This window comes from Sciurus carolinensis, chromosome 17, assembly GCF_902686445.1.
Source record: "Sciurus carolinensis chromosome 17, mSciCar1.2, whole genome shotgun sequence".
In the NCBI taxonomy this organism is placed as follows: domain Eukaryota; kingdom Metazoa; phylum Chordata; class Mammalia; order Rodentia; family Sciuridae; genus Sciurus; species Sciurus carolinensis.
Window position 1 is genome coordinate 25,801,182 of NC_062229.1, and position 15,837 is coordinate 25,817,018.

General features: G+C 37.8%; 1 protein-coding gene across 1 annotated transcript in view; it reads right to left on the minus strand.

The window, feature by feature from the left end:
* Kif15 (kinesin family member 15) overlaps positions 1 to 15,837 on the minus strand; it is a 58,026-nt gene that overhangs the window by 25,805 nt on the left and 16,384 nt on the right. Inside the window, exons 6-16 of the mRNA XM_047531493.1 lie at positions 14,492 to 14,589; positions 13,934 to 14,113; positions 11,520 to 11,729; positions 9,716 to 9,841; positions 9,412 to 9,534; positions 6,648 to 6,771; positions 5,886 to 5,962; positions 5,435 to 5,644; positions 4,239 to 4,416; positions 1,831 to 1,972; positions 1,019 to 1,160 (exon numbers count right to left, since the gene is read on the minus strand). Coding sequence (XP_047387449.1) covers positions 1,019 to 1,160; positions 1,831 to 1,972; positions 4,239 to 4,416; positions 5,435 to 5,644; positions 5,886 to 5,962; positions 6,648 to 6,771; positions 9,412 to 9,534; positions 9,716 to 9,841; positions 11,520 to 11,729; positions 13,934 to 14,113; positions 14,492 to 14,589 — 1,610 coding nt within the window. The remainder of the gene's footprint in view (positions 1 to 1,018; positions 1,161 to 1,830; positions 1,973 to 4,238; positions 4,417 to 5,434; positions 5,645 to 5,885; positions 5,963 to 6,647; positions 6,772 to 9,411; positions 9,535 to 9,715; positions 9,842 to 11,519; positions 11,730 to 13,933; positions 14,114 to 14,491; positions 14,590 to 15,837) is intronic.

Below are 15,837 nucleotides of genomic sequence, written 5' to 3' on the forward strand. Positions count from 1 at the left end.
AGAACTTGAACCTTAACTTGTACTTTCAAACCATGAGACTGTATTCATAAAGTACTCATGAAAGTAAAATCAGACAACCACCAAAGACCTGAATCGCTGTGCCCCTCTTGCCTCCACAGTTCTACTGAGCTAAGGGGCCACACCAAGGATTATAAAACACTTGACGATATTCTTTAAGTATTTTAATTTCCTGCAAAGATTTCAAAGGTCACCTTTTTTTTTTAAAGAAAAAAATATTCGAACTCTATAAAATAGAACTTTCTATATTTAAAAAAATCATGATATATCCATACAATAGGTTCTTTTGCAGCTACCCAAACAAACCAAAAGCTAAAAAGGCAAACAAAACCAAAAATGACAGAAAGTTCTTTTTTCCCTTCTGAAATGGGATGAAGTCTAAAATATGTTAAAGTAACATTATCATCAACAGCATCACCATCAAATTGTCACTTTCCTTATGTAATCCCTGCCTCACTCTTTACTCATAGATGCACACACATTTTTTCTTTTATGAGAATGGGTTATTAGAGAACCTCCCCCTCATCATTTCCAAGTACCATCTGTGCTAATTATACGAGTACTTTGTGAACACAGCCTCCCGGTTCAGGGTTCTTTGCCTTTCGGATATCTGTTCTACAGCACATTGTGAGCACATGTTATGTTAAGCAATGGCTGCCATTTATTGAGATCTACCAAGTACCAGACTCTTTATCAATAATCTGTTCCTACTCAGAAAACCCTTCCTCCTCAGTTCAGTGAAAAGAAAGATGAGGCTGAGAAGTCAGGAAACCCTACCTAAGGTTAATGGCAGGTGAGAATCTGATTCCAAATGTATTTTTTGCTCCCTGGCCCTACCACTGGAGGTATACATCAGACACCAGTCAAGGTGACCCTGAGGTTAATCACTTGTGAGGGATGCCACCTGTGTCTGCAGATAGACCATGCAGACACACTCCATTATTAATACAGAAGAGATAAGCACTAACCTAACATGGGACCACTGCTTCAGATAACCTACCTTAAGTGTTTCAGCATGAATTTTATTCAGCTGAGAAACTTCTTGACGCTTGCAAGCTTTTGTTGCATCCAAAAGGCTTTCAAGATTAAGGTTTGCTTTTTGCAAAGCCTGAAGCTCTGATTCCAATTCTAGCTGCCTTTTCCTAATAGACATTGTAAAACAGTATTTTAGGTAATAAGCAATGTCAAACATTTGTAAAGTACTTTACAGTTTATATATTCACATACCTTTATGTAAGTTACCTCTTTAAATGAGAAATATTCTCTCAGATGATTACCTTCATTTTCCAGCTGGGTAATATACAGCTCAGTGACTCACAAGTATTTAAGGAACTTGACTACTAAATAGTAGAGCTCAAATTCAAGGGCCTAAAAAGTCCATGATGATGATGATACCATATGTGATATGTCATTTTGAAAACAACTGTTCTTTATAGTTTAGGATAGGATTAATCTTAGCTATCGTATCAATGTGGATTGTCTCTTTCTTTTATACAATGAGCATCAAGAATACGAACAAACCCATAAGTTCTAAAAATCTTGATTCAGTTAATAACTATAAATTTGGTTACAAAATAAAGAATTTACTCAGCAAGTTCAATTGACAACATTTCGCTTAAAACATATCATTAGCTCATTAAATATGATATAAAGAACAAAAAGACAAAAAGCCCTTTTTCTTTGTGTCAAAACAAGTCAGTTGCTAATATGAGTTTAATATTTAAAGTAAAATACCCAATTAAATTGTCGATATTAACACTACCACAAATAAACACTATAATAGGTGAGTACACATGTGTAGTCACACTTTACCGAGTTAGTTCTTTGAATTCTTCATATTCTTGCTTTGAATTATTCAGCTCTGTCTGAATTTGCAGGAGTTGTGCTTTTAGTTTCTCGGTGTTTGTGAATGAACATGGTTCTTTTGGAGCTTTGGGAGAAAATCCTTGCTGACCTGATAATAAAGAAACAATCTTAGTCTTTGAAAGACAAAAATAACAGAATACATTTACTAAGTACTTGGCCACATACCAATTCTGAGGCACAAGGAGGATAGATAAATAAGCGGGTTGGGAGGTGGGCCCTCAAATATATGAGTCTATACCTCTACAGGAGATACACGATGGGACAGTGTGTCAAAAAGAATTATGAGGGGGACTGTTCAAGCAGCAGAGAGGCCCCCAGGATGGAGAAGCACAGCTAGGGGAACATCTTTTCCATGAGAAGAGCTAATGATGACTGACATGCAGCACGTTAATACTGGATGGAGAATCACACGGTTGAACTTAGAGCAATCAGTGCTAGTAGCCAGTCTGAAAACGGTCAATGCATTATTTAGAAAAAAAATGAATAGTAAGGGTGGCAAGCTGAAAACCTGAAATCATCTACCAGGTAGAAAATATGAGTTTTCAAAAACTGCTTAGAAAACTGATTAGAGAGTTCACTGAGTTCCAGCATGGGAAAATACTGTATAGAATTTGCTTGCAGAATCGTAACTGCTTATAAACTAGTGGTCCCCGCTCTCCTTCTGGCTTTCACTCTCTTGTGCATCCTCTCTCTCTCTTTTTCTCTTTTCCTCTCATTTTCTCTCTTACCCTGCAGAGAAACACTCTGCCTGTTTGCTTAATAAACTCTCTTATGTGAAAAACAAAAAACAACAACAACAACAAAACACTAGTTGTCCCAGAAATCACCATTAGTATCTGTCAAATGTAGAAAGTCAGGCCAAAGTTGCCAACAAAATACAGGGCATTGTAGGAAAAATTAGTGAAAAAAAAAACTTAACTTTACATCTAAGATTTTAAGTTTCTCCACCCACTCAAATACTGTGACTCTTCTGTGAAGTCATAATGGAATAGAAGACAGCTTAGGAAAGGAAAATAAAAAAATAAAAAATAAAAAAAAAGAGAGAGAGAGAAGGGGCTGTGGTTGCAGCTCAGTGGAAGTGCACGCTTAGCATTCATGAGGTCCTGGGTTCAATCCCCAGCACCAAAAGACAGGGAAAAGCAATGAGAGGGCTGGGGTGGTGGCTCAGCGGTACAGCACTTGCCTAGCATGTGTGAGGCACTGGGTTTGATTCTCAGCACCACATATAAATAAATGAATAAAAAATAAAGGTCTATCAACATCTAAAAAAAATGTTAAAAAAAAAAAAAAAGCAAGGCAACAGGGCTGGGGTTGTGGCTCAGTGGTACAGCGCTTGCCTAGCACGTGTGAGGCACTGGGTTCCATCCTTGGCATCACATACAAATAAATAAAATAAAGGTATTGCGTTCATCTACAACTAAAGTATTAAAAAAGAAAAGCAAGGAAACAATCTTCTACATGAATGCAGAATAAAAAAGATTAGTACTTCCTCAACCTAAAAAAAGGAAGGTAGAGACTGAGTTAAAAAGGCCATGAAAATACCAATTCTAAAGGGACAGATAAACTTTATTATCAAATTCCAGGACAAACACATCGAGAGCTGCCAAACCTGTTAGATTTAGTACCAAATAAACCACTTTTCATAGAGTACAAGAAAACTCCTGGGAATAAAGTGTCACTCATAATACATTCATTGTTACCACAATATCAGGACCAAAACACTGCTTAGTAGATCATGAGTCTGACACCCACCTACACTGTATAAACCTTAGCCAGACTGACAAACATTTCAACTCTATTCATTCAAGTTTGATTAGTTACAATTTCAAATAGTTACAATTTCAAATACTTTAAACAGGAAAATTCTATTTAATAAAAAGTGATATTCAAATAGTTTTTTTATCAATAAGACAAGATAAATACAACGAGTGTTTCCTTGCTATGTCTATTAGTCTATGTAAATTACTATGATCTTTGAGGGAAAAAAAAAGTTTAGTAAATTCCTTTTTATAACATTAAAGAAAAAAAGCATGTGAATGAGAAATTAGCCTATCAGGTCTTGAGGTTAAAAATGAAGATCCTAACTGCAAGGCACTAAAAATGCTCTTTAAAACAACCTCTTAAAGCGGGGCATGGTGGCGTACACCTGTAATCCCAGCAACTCAAGAGGCTAAGGCAGGAGAATCCCAGCCTCAGCAACTTAGATAGGCCCCAAGCAACTTAGTGAGACCCTGTTTCAAAATAAAAAGTAGGAAAGGACTGGGGATGCCGCTCAGTGGAAGAGCACACCAGGGTTCCATCTTCAGTACCCAAACAAAGAAAAACAGCCCCTTCTTACAATTATAATTTCTTACCTTTGTTATTTTTCTCTATGCCAGATATTTCAGAGAAAGCTTTCTCTAGTTTTGCAATGGTCTGGGCATCCATGTCTTGGGCTCTTTTCACAGGCTCTAATAATCTCAGTTTTCTATTCTCTTCCCTGAGGGAATGATTTTCCATAGCATATTTTGCCACTCCAGGATGGTGCTCTATCTGTCACAGAAGAATCAAACACAATATTTATTTTAACATTTTCTTACTAAACTCGTTTCTCTAAAAAGCCATTAGAAAATTTAGGAACACTGATGCAATATTGGTTGTAACTCTAATGCAACCACCATGGAAAGCTACTGGGCATTTGTGACCACACTGAAATATGCATGACCTACCCTCTGTTCCTGCTAAGTTCCTTAAAACTCTCACCCACGCCCCTAGGGAGATACACACAGGCGTATACAATGTGGCAGACTCTTCCACAAAAGAAAATGGTTAAATCAACACACCAGAAAAATAAAGAGAACTTTTGTTGACCAAGACACATTAACTGAAAAAGGCAAAGGGCAGAAAAGTATGTGAAAGAAATGAAAGTAAAACTACCCATGAATTTAAACACTGAAAACTCTGGAAAGTGGCCAGGTGCAGGGGCACACCCCTGTAATTCCAGCAACTCAGGAGACTAAGGCAGGAGGATCCCAAATTTGAAGGCAGTTTGGGCAACTTAGTGAGTCCCTGACTTAAAATAAAAAATGAAAAGGGCTGGGGATTCAGTTCAGTGGCAGGGTGCTCACCTAAGGCCCTGGGTCCCACACTCAATATTCCAGAAAAACAAAACCTCTGGAAAGCGCCACAAAGAGCTGATAACAGACTACTGTGGTTTTTTCACTAGATGCCTTTGTTGCTTCCTAAGGGAGAGGGGAAAAACAACTAAACTTCAAAAGGCTCAACTCTAAAGAGACTTCGGATTCGGATAAGCACAATGGCCCACGGGGTGAAAATCTGCTTGGCCTGCTAGTGTTGAGTGCTAGGGGAGCAACATCACTAAAGTCTTCCCCCTTCCCTTTGGACATAACTATTTTGGGAAAGAAAAGAAAAGGAGTTATGCAAATCAAACAAACCGTTGAATTCATTTAAAACAATTTCCATTGTATTAAAGAACAAGTATTTGGTGACAAACTCATATTTGCTTTGAACTTCCTTTATTCTTGCAAATACTAATGGGCCATGCACTCACTTGTTCTCGCAGAGTCTGGATCTCATCCCTTAATTCTGAGAGCAAGCGAGACTGCTCCTCAGGCAGAAAACTTCCCCGGGATTCCTTATGGAGCTTCTCCAGGCGCATGATCTGATCCTCTCGGAATTTCACAATCATTTTATTCGATTGAATAAATTTTTCCTTTTTGAGGGTGAGGTCTTCTAATTGGGTAATTTTTTCTACCAGAGACTTAAAGAAATTCATTGTTTGGTTAAACACAAAAAAGAATTCAGTCCCCCTAAATTTTCATAAACCCAGAAATGAATACTAAATTTGAATTTAATCCTAAAGGCAAATCTAGATTTTCATAGCCTTCATTTACTTCCTTTATTAATCTGGTATTATTTGTTTCACTCAATAAGGTAATAAAAACCATGTTGTGAAAACCTGAAATATCTTAAATCCCTTTTATTCTAATTCAATTTCTTACCTTCTTTTCCTGTTCAGATTTCTTAAAGAATAGCATTGCCTCCTGGAAATACTTCATGTAATCAGTCTTCTCTTTATCTGTAATTGACAAAAGGAAAACAAAAAAAGAATTTCTCAAATTTTTGGAACCAAAACATGAGCTTAGCAGTCTTTGAATGCTCTCAACTAATCTAAAAGAACCAGACTGTTGTCACTGGATCCTGAATTTCAAATTAAACTACTTACTATATTAGCTGTTCTTTGAAGAAGAATGAGTTTTTCTTTATATAGTCGAAATATATAGATTACATATGATATGTAGAATTAGAAACGGACCTAAAAAATTTGGGGGGAGTACCAGGGTGCTGTGTGTCTACTGAGATTTAATTTGCCCTCTTGTTTTATGGATTTCAAATGAATTCACTTTCTACTAAGTAATCTTTGAAGAAGTGTCTCCTATGGTATTTAATAAACATGTGTAGATTACATTTGCTATGACAGAATATTGGAAATGATCTAAATGAAAGTCTCTCCTTTTTCGACATATTAAGGATGAATTATTCAAAATTATTTTAATTCCTTCTTCCCACATCTCACAGAACTCAGTGTCTTTGGCTCCTATATCTGATTACAAGGTACTATGCTCCTATAGGAAAGGGTTAAATGAACAGAGAAGATAGTCATGGGAACTTCTGGGAAGCCCATCTGGGGGGGGTGCTCTTGAACTAATATCCACACATGTCTTTCCCAGGAAGGTCCTGCGGTCCTGCAGTATTCATCCTACCTCTGGTCAGAAGGCTTTCTGGAAGTGTCTGCCCAGAAGTAAGCAGGGCCAGTTGTTCTTTGAGCCTCTTCACTTCAGCTTGGAGCTGACTCACATTTCCTTGAGTGTCTTCATTTACCACTGCCTGTTCAAGAGTTAAGAGATCACTGTTTTGAGTTGTACAGTCCTGTGTTTACATTTGTTTGGTAAGGATTAATAAACATCAAACAAAACTGTGCTTCGGGGCTGGGGTTGTGGCTCAGTGGAGGGGCACTTGCCTAGCATGTGGGAAGCACTGGGTGAGATTATTAGCACCACATATAATACATAAAAGGTTCGGGCTGGGGAGATAGGTCAGTTGGTAGAGTGCTTGCCTCGTAAGCACAAGGCCCTGGGTTCAATACCCAGCACCGCAAAAAAAAAAAAAAAAAAAAAAAAAAAAAAAAAAAAATTCATTGACAACTGAAAAGAAAACACTGTGCTTCCATCTGATCTGAATGATCAGAAGGCCACCAGAATCAAAGTGTACCAGAGTGGGAAACATCCTTCCCTGTGCCTTTATGCCTTGAGCTAGAGATGGACCAGCACCAGCCAGGCTGTCTTCCCCTGCCCCCACCACTCTGCTCCAGGCTTCCACTTACTACTGCTCTTTGACCAGCCTGGGGCTCTGTCTGGATCATCCTTCAGATCCAGGTGTTCCCCTAATACTTCCTGCCCCTGGAGGAGGACAGACTACCTGCCCCTTCCCAGTAGAGAAGAGCAAATGCCTCAATTGGTGCCATTCCCTCCCTGTCCTAGCTCCCTACGGTGAAGAAACCTAGCCTGTAAGCACGTGATGAACCCCAGGGCTGGCCTGAGCTCCCCTGGCTTGGCAGAAGCAACCCTCTGCAGAGCAACCCCACGCTGCATTTTCTAACAGCCCTACTGGAAGGAAGAGTTGGTCTCACAGGTCTGTGTTCTCACCACAAAAATGGTATCCTCCTTTTCTACCTCTGTGTGTGTGTATCCAGGGATGGAACCGAGGGCCTCGTGCATGCTGAGGAAGCACTCTACGACTGTGCTACATCCCTAGCCCAGTATCTTCATTTTCTTAATGAAATTCTTGTTTAAGACAGACACTAAAAAGTTAAAAATGTTCACAAACAAATGCCCCACTGTGATGTAGGATGTCAATAGTGAGGAAGGTGGTACGTGTGTGGGGACAGGGATGTTTCTGTACTTTCTGTTCAATTTTGCTGAGAACCTAGAATTGCCATAAAAATAATTTTTCTTAATTAAAAAAAAAATAAATTTTAGAAAAGGCCCATAAAACCAACAGAGTGATAAGTGCCAACAACTGAGTACCAACCAGGTCAAAGGGCTCAGTTGTAAAATGCCCAATATCCCAGGGAAGAAAAACTCTGCCAGTCCCAAGGCTCCCCCTGCTCTTGATGTAGGACCAGTTCACCCATTTGGAAAGATTTAAATAGCTCATTTGTAAACAAGTTGCTGATACCCTAGCACTTTCCACCAGTAGGCTAGGTCAGGGACTTACCATCGATAGTGACTAATATAAAGCTCCTGGTTTTGTTGTTTTTTGTGTTAAGAAGCCATTTTCATTTGCACCTGACTGTAATGACCAGCTTCTTTATGAGGCACTTCTGACATCACCACCACATCAATGACACCATAATTTCAATTATCACTGCGATTCTATTTTCTCCAGACTTCTAGAAGTCCCAAGAGATAGGGCCGGGAAGCTGTAATAGTTTTTCCTCCTCATACTGCTAATATTCATATTAGTAGGGAGTCATAATCCAAAGAAATATAACAAAGGAGTAGATCTATACTCTTCTGATCTACCTGGGGGAACGAATTTAGACTAAGCATGATCAGATGATCAGGGAATCTTCTTGGGGGGTTAGCATGAACAGTTCCTTCCCTGAAGGAGAAAGAAAATTAGTCTACCAATTTATAGCACAATTCTTTTGTCTGAAACCAAAGAGGTCTTCAACTTCTTCAAAATAAGTGGGGGACTCCTTGGTCTTTTAATGGTCTACAAAAGGGGCTGGCAAGGTTCAGAGTCTTCAGTAGATGAAGTTGGACTGGAGCTTAGTTGCTCCCATTTGCTTACACACTATCTATGGCTGCTTTCTCACCACAAAGGCAAAGATGAGTAGTTGGAACAGAGTTCATATGGTCTAAAAGCATCAAATAGTGACTATCGGACCCTTTGCAAGAAAAGATTTCTGACCCCAGGTGTAACATCAACATCAAAGAAACTTCTTGTATATAAAATAAAATGGAGATGCCCTGAAAGTAGAGACAACTTGAAGGACCAAGTTTATCAAGGTTAAAAATTTCTTTCACAGCGTACTTTCGCCTATGACATACATCACACGTACGTAACCAGATCTGCCATCATTGCTTAGGCAAATAAATTTAGTCTCTTACTCAATTACGAAGGAAAAACTTTGCCTAAAGAAAAAACTACCAAAACAATTAACAAACATAAGATCTATGTCTTGAATGACATGTAAGGCTATAGAAAATAAAGTGGAAGAGCTGGGGGCATAGTTGAGTGGTAGAGCGCTTGCCCAGCAGGTGCGAGGTCCTGGGTTCAATCCCCAGCACTACCACCACCCCCCACAAAAAAAAAAAAAAAAAGGGAAAAGAAAATGAGGAAACAAATCTTGCATACAGTTCACAGAGAACTAGATCAAAGTCAACAGTAATATTAGGGCAATCACAAAAACATTTCAAACTTAAGTATTTTTCTAATTTACTTAACACACAAGTATTTTACCTTGTTTTTAATCAGCTTTGCTCTTTGAGCAAAATTAAGTGTTGACAGGGTTTCCCCAAAACACCTGGATCCAGGATGAACATTTACAATTATGGCTGTTTTGGCATTACCACCAAGAGAATCCTGTTCAATGATATAAATGGTACATGTTTTTATGTGAGAAATCACAAGATCTTTTTAAGCAAAATAAATAAAAAAATAAAAACAAAAAGGTACACTCTTTCCATCAAGATTGAAAGATGTCCCACTATAAATCTTAGTGAGCACAGCCAAAAGAGTCCAGGTACCCAACGATCTACTTTACCCGCAGTAAGAAGGTAAGTTTGGAGTCTCTGTAGCACACATGTCTCTGTTTTCCATTACCCACATCAACAAGTGCGGTAATCACTTGGCCTAGGCAGCTCAAGGATCGGTTTATGTTACCTGCTTCCTAAGGTGTTGGGGAAAAATAAGAAAAATTTAGATGCAAGTGACTTTCTGAATTAAAATAGATCTAGTACGGTGACAATTTTGGATGGAAAGGCAAGTCGGGGACTATTAATAACAACTAACTTTTCAGCTAAAAAATAATATGCTCAATTATCCCCTCACAGTTTTCTATTTGATGCATGCTGCAGCATTAGAATGGTATAAAAGCATTACATGTTCAGTAGAAACTGCACTTAAGCTTTTAATTTTTGATCTTTTGGCAGGTTAGCCAACATTCTCAGGACGGTGGGAGCCAGCAGCAAGTCACAGCTCCCAGTCGGCCTCAAGATCGTGAGGAGGAACAACTAACACACTACCAAGTACTCTATTGCTGAAACAGGATGTTCAGTAGGTAGATATAGTCAGTGCATTTTAAACTTAAGATACTTTCGACTTACAGCAGATGTACTGCAATGTAACCCTACTATAAGCAGCACCTGTATAAACATGTTATTTTATTATGCATCATGTTAGGTTGCCAGAAACTACCTGAGAGCTCAGGAGGCTCAAGCCTCACTTTTAATGCAAAAAGTAGATCTCTTCTCTGCCATTTATGACACCTCTCCCCCAGCTCATATATATCCTAAACTACAGAATTCACACATATTTTAATGATACTCACATTACAATTCTTATATACATGTTGACAATACATACTACATAGAACCTCTGGCATGATTGATAGACCTTAGCCTAGGCCTAGGTCCTCAATCCTGTACACCTGAAATATTAAACAATATAACTGGTCTCCTTTCTCTTTAGGCTCTCCCCTCTTTATCCTGGCAGTGGTAAGTCAGAGGGTCCAAGTTTTTTATAAAATAGGCTTTCTTCATGAAATCACTCATTCGTTCACAACTTTTAAGTATTTCCAGTGTTTGGAAAGTCAAGTACAAACTTGGCCTGGCACTCCTGTCCTCAGTGATCGGCCTGCTTGCCTCTCTAACCCACCCCTCCACTGACCCATGCCACAATGCCAAATGCCATACTCATTTTGCGTGTACACCACACAGCATTATTCCCTGGTCCTTCCTCCTTACCCAAATCCTGTCCCTGTTTGAGATGACAACTTAAGAACTATTTCTTTTTTACATTTCCCCAAGCAGTTCATTCCACACCCTTCTTTCTGTCCTCTGCTGACGTACACTTCAACTTTAGAATGGCAGCAAAGCAATACCTCCTTTTTTTTCTTCTCTCTCTCCAGATATATTTTCCATATTTTTTACTGGTGCATTATACACATAATGGTGGGATTTGTTGTTATGTATTTGTACATGCACACAATACCTCTTATACCATTATCTCCTCTAGCAAGAATCAAAACATTCTTGTCACTTGCCCTCTCCCATTCACTTTCCCTATCTAACAAAACTCTGCTCCTTTTAGATAAGAGCAATTTCTTATTTCTTTGCAGTCCTCACAATACTTGGTGTGGTACTGACTTCCAGTAAGAATTTACATGGTCTGGGGTTGCTGCTCGGTGGTGGACTGCTTGCCTAGCACATGTGAGGCATTGGGTTCAATCCTCAGCACCACATAAAATAAATAAATAAAATAAAGGTATTATGTCCATCTACAACTAAATAAATATTTTTAAAAAAAAGAATTCACATGTAGATTGAAGACCATAATTTCATTCTTACCTTCAACCTCATTCCTTCTGCATGGGTATCCTTTTGCCTTTCGGATCCTGCTAAATCCACCAGGTTGAGTAGGGAGGTTCGTATGTTCACGGTCTCATTGCTTTTCTCCATTGACTCTATTGTGATTGTAAAGACTGCGTGAGACCTAGAGGATTCTCTGTTCATTGATGTCGATGCCACACGTCTGTTCCTCCATCCTCCAGACAACACCTAGGTAAAAGGAAAATGTATTACAAGAAGCCACAGCAGGTACACTTAAGACAAACTTAAAATGAGCACTTGAGAACCAGTGATTTAACAAGAAAAATACTAATTTATTAGTTATTTACTTTCACTACATTTACACAAAAGGTATTTTCCCTCTAGAACAGAGGTGGGGAACACCTATGGTCTTTCCATTATCAAATTTTGTATGAGAAATTATATTTTCACAAATTCCAAGTGATACACATTAGTCTCCAAAATTGATGGGAAATCTGTAAAGTGTGATGAGAAGTGTTACTGGCCCACCAAAGAACATAGTCAAGTTATTTTCTTTCCTTCTCCATGTCACAGAAAAAGAAGAAACAGGAAGTCAAAAGGCATAGCTTCTAGAATGGGTTTTGCCTAGTCTATTTGTACTATCTTAATATAAATCACAAAAATCTCTCTGAACCCTTTTTTTCCCCTAGATAATAAGAAAGTTGAACCAAAGCGGGTAAAAAAATTCTGAATTACCTTTAAACCCAAGGAGTTGTCCAGCCTTTTCTTTCTTTCTTTTTGCCTATAAAGTATCTATTTTCGGGCTGGGGTTGTGGCTCAGTGGTAGAGTGCTCGCCTGGCACGCATGAGGCCCTGGGTTCGAACCTCAGCACCACATAAAAATAAAATAAAGATATTGTGTCCATCTACAACTAAAAAATATATTTAAAAATAAATAAATAAATAAAGTATCTATTTTCCCTTTCTATTCCCTCTGGCAAGCAGGAATACATGAAGGTTCGAACGGCAGACTTCGGAGTCAGATGAACATGATGAGTTCAACTCTGGCTCTACTGCAGTGTGGTCTGGAGTCAGTTAAACCTTTTCAAGTCTCAGCCTTTATATTTTTAAGAATATGGGTGCCTACCCCTCAGGGCAGAAAATCTAAGTTCAACATGCATATAATCACCTATGGAAAGGGAAATTAGAGATTGATCCCATTCTTTCAAGTTGATGAAAAAAATACTAAAAAAAAAGTTGAAAAATTGAATCTAGTACTTATATTATGTTAACATGTTAAAAGAAAAAGAAAGCACATGATCATGCCAAGGTATACTGTAACAAAGTTAATAAAGAACATATGGCTTTTATGGTGAAAATTATTAAAATTAAAATCACAAGACATTAAAGATCTAAGTAAAAGAAGAAATAAAGTTGATTATGGACTGAATATTGTAAAGGTATCAATTACTCCAAGCTGGTCTACAACTCCAATGTAATTCAATCAAAAACCCAACACGATTTCTTGAGTATGTGTCCATATACATACTGAGTCACATGTAAAACCTATCTTTTACTGGCGATTCTCAAGTTTAAAAAGTTTGAATCAGGAGACTTGTTGAAGATGGAAGAACAAACTAGTAATATTATACATCAGTGAAAATAAATGCAATGCAACATACATGCATTTCTTAAACCATGTGGAGTTAAAAATTCATAGGAGGTTGACCATATACCATTTTTTAAAACTCGAAGCAAAACCAACATATTAATACATACATACATTTGTGGTTTAAAAGCAGAAGAAAATGATAATAATAGTCAACAATATTTGGGGGAGCAGTCATGGAATAGGGAGAAATACACAAATAAACTGAATAATATTGGTGCTATATGAGTATTAAATTGTCCTGCAAGTTCACTTTAAATTAAACTTAATAACTACATGCATGTGGCAATATTTTATATGCCTTAAATATTACAGAATAAAAATTACTTAAAATCTGTAAAATATAAGAAGATTTTTATAAATTTCCATTGCTGGTTAGACCTGACCCAAATGTTTAGAAGTTGGCTTTTGACACCCAACTTGCAAGCAAAAGTAGAAAGTAAGAAGTGAAGAGCCAGCTGCTTAAAGGCCAGCATTCCCATGAGCTTAAACAGGCATCTCCCAGGAAGAGTAACTTAAGAAACAGGGACACCAAGGAGTTGTCACCTGCAGGGTGTTTTTAAAGAGTACTTGATTAGAATAAAGAGTATCAAAATAATGCTCAATCAAGTGGCTCAAAGTTCTGTTTTAGCTAATTACTGCCATATTCTTTTTGCTTCTCATGAGATTTTGCATCACACCTGCATGAAACATTTTTGGCACCTCATCCTTACTGTTTTGAGATTGGGGTGCTTTCACAGCATGTTTGTTGACTAAGCATCAAGTAAGTACTATGGGAGGGTACCTGATAGGCTTCAGCGGCGGAAGTTACCACCTGCTCCACCGCACCAACAACAAACACTCCCTTCTTGATGTGTTCCCGTAAGTGCAGTCCAGCTGATGCCGAGTCCAGAAGGTCATAAATCTGCTCGTTGTAGATCTCAATAAAGGAACATTTACAAAGGAAACTTTTTCCAGCCCCAGCCTATGAAAGAAAATTTACACCTTGTCAAACAACTGCAAGATTGATGCTGGTGAAAGCTGAGAGAACACATGAAAATGGCAGGAGATGTGGCTCAGTGGTGGAATACCCCTGGGTTCAATCCACAGTACCACCAAAAACAGGAGAAAAAGAAAGAAAAAAAGAGAAGAGTGGCTGTGTTGTAGCTCTGTGGTAGAGCGCTTGCCTAACATGTGTGAGGCTTTTATGTTCAGAAAGCTTTTTAAATACCACACCTGCTAATCCACATTGTAGAACTGAGCACCATCCATACGCCTCCACGTATCATGAACTAATTATTAGCAGCTGACTACTTGAAACTAGACATATCATTGAACCATTTTATTTTTAAGTAAGTTTTACCTTCTCTTTTTCACGATCAATTAAGGAAAATAAATATTCAAAACTTCGTGGAATTACTCCCCTCAGGTTGTGAGAAAAATTATCAGATTCAGATGGTCCTAAAAAAAAAAAAAAAAAGTAAAACAAATGAAAGGTTTGAATTTCATTCTATTACAAGAGTCCTTCAAGATGGGAACACTGAAAAGCAATTTATATAAGAATATGTACAATCAATCTCCTACTTCTCCGAACATTACTTTTAAGCCTGTGAAAGACAGGGTCCTAGAACCTATCAATCAATGGAACTGAAGACCCACAGCAGTTGCCATCTGATTTTTAAAAGTAACTGTTGTTTGCTAAACAAACACAAATATCCATCTAGGCACTAAGCTTGAAATTTTTCCAACTGCTATGTGCCAAAATCAGAAATACCAACTAAATCTTATACAACCACAAGAGTGAGAAGTTATACTCCATTGTATGTATAATGTCAAAATACATTATACGGGGCTGGGGCTGTGACTCAGTAGTATGGTGCTTATCTATCACGTGGGAGGCACTGGGTTCGATCCTCAGGACCACATAATTAAATAAGATAAAGGTATTATGTCTATCTACAACTAAATTTAAAAAAAAAAACACTCTACTGTCATGTATATCTAAAAAGAATTTTTAAAATATGAAAAAAATACCAACTAATTCTAATTTATTTATTGCATGTGACATTTGGTTTCACAGATTGACCTATATTCTAGGACACAGTCCCACATGATAAGCATAGGCTAATTAGACTCTCCTAAACTTGAGTTCTCAACTATAAAATGGAAGTAATAATGGTAATATCTACCACATGGAGCTGTTAGAATTAAAAGTATAAAAGTAAAGCACTTGGAGCAGTGCTTTAAACCCACCAAGTACTAAATATTAGGAGTAGCTACTATTGTTTAAATTGGGCAGTAAGAGTCAAGCTGGTAAGGAAGACAAAGTAACAATATTTTTTTTGTAATTTTTTAATTATTTTTTTTCTTTTTACAGACTGCATTTTGATTCATTGTACACAAATGGGGTACAACTTTTCATTTCTATGACTATACACAATGTAGATTCACACCATTCATGTAATAATACATATACATAGGGTTAATACCAAACAACATTATCTTACAAGATTTCTATTAGAGAGATACATGTGAAGAGTCTTACCTCTACTTCCTTACACAGGGGAGGGAGGAGAAATGAGTGGATGCCTACAAACAGTTGTTCTGTTTTGTTTTAGTACCGGGGATTGAACTCAAGGGCACTCAACTACTGAGCCACATCCCTAGCCCTTTTTGTATTTTATTTAGAGATAGGGTCTCACTGAGTTG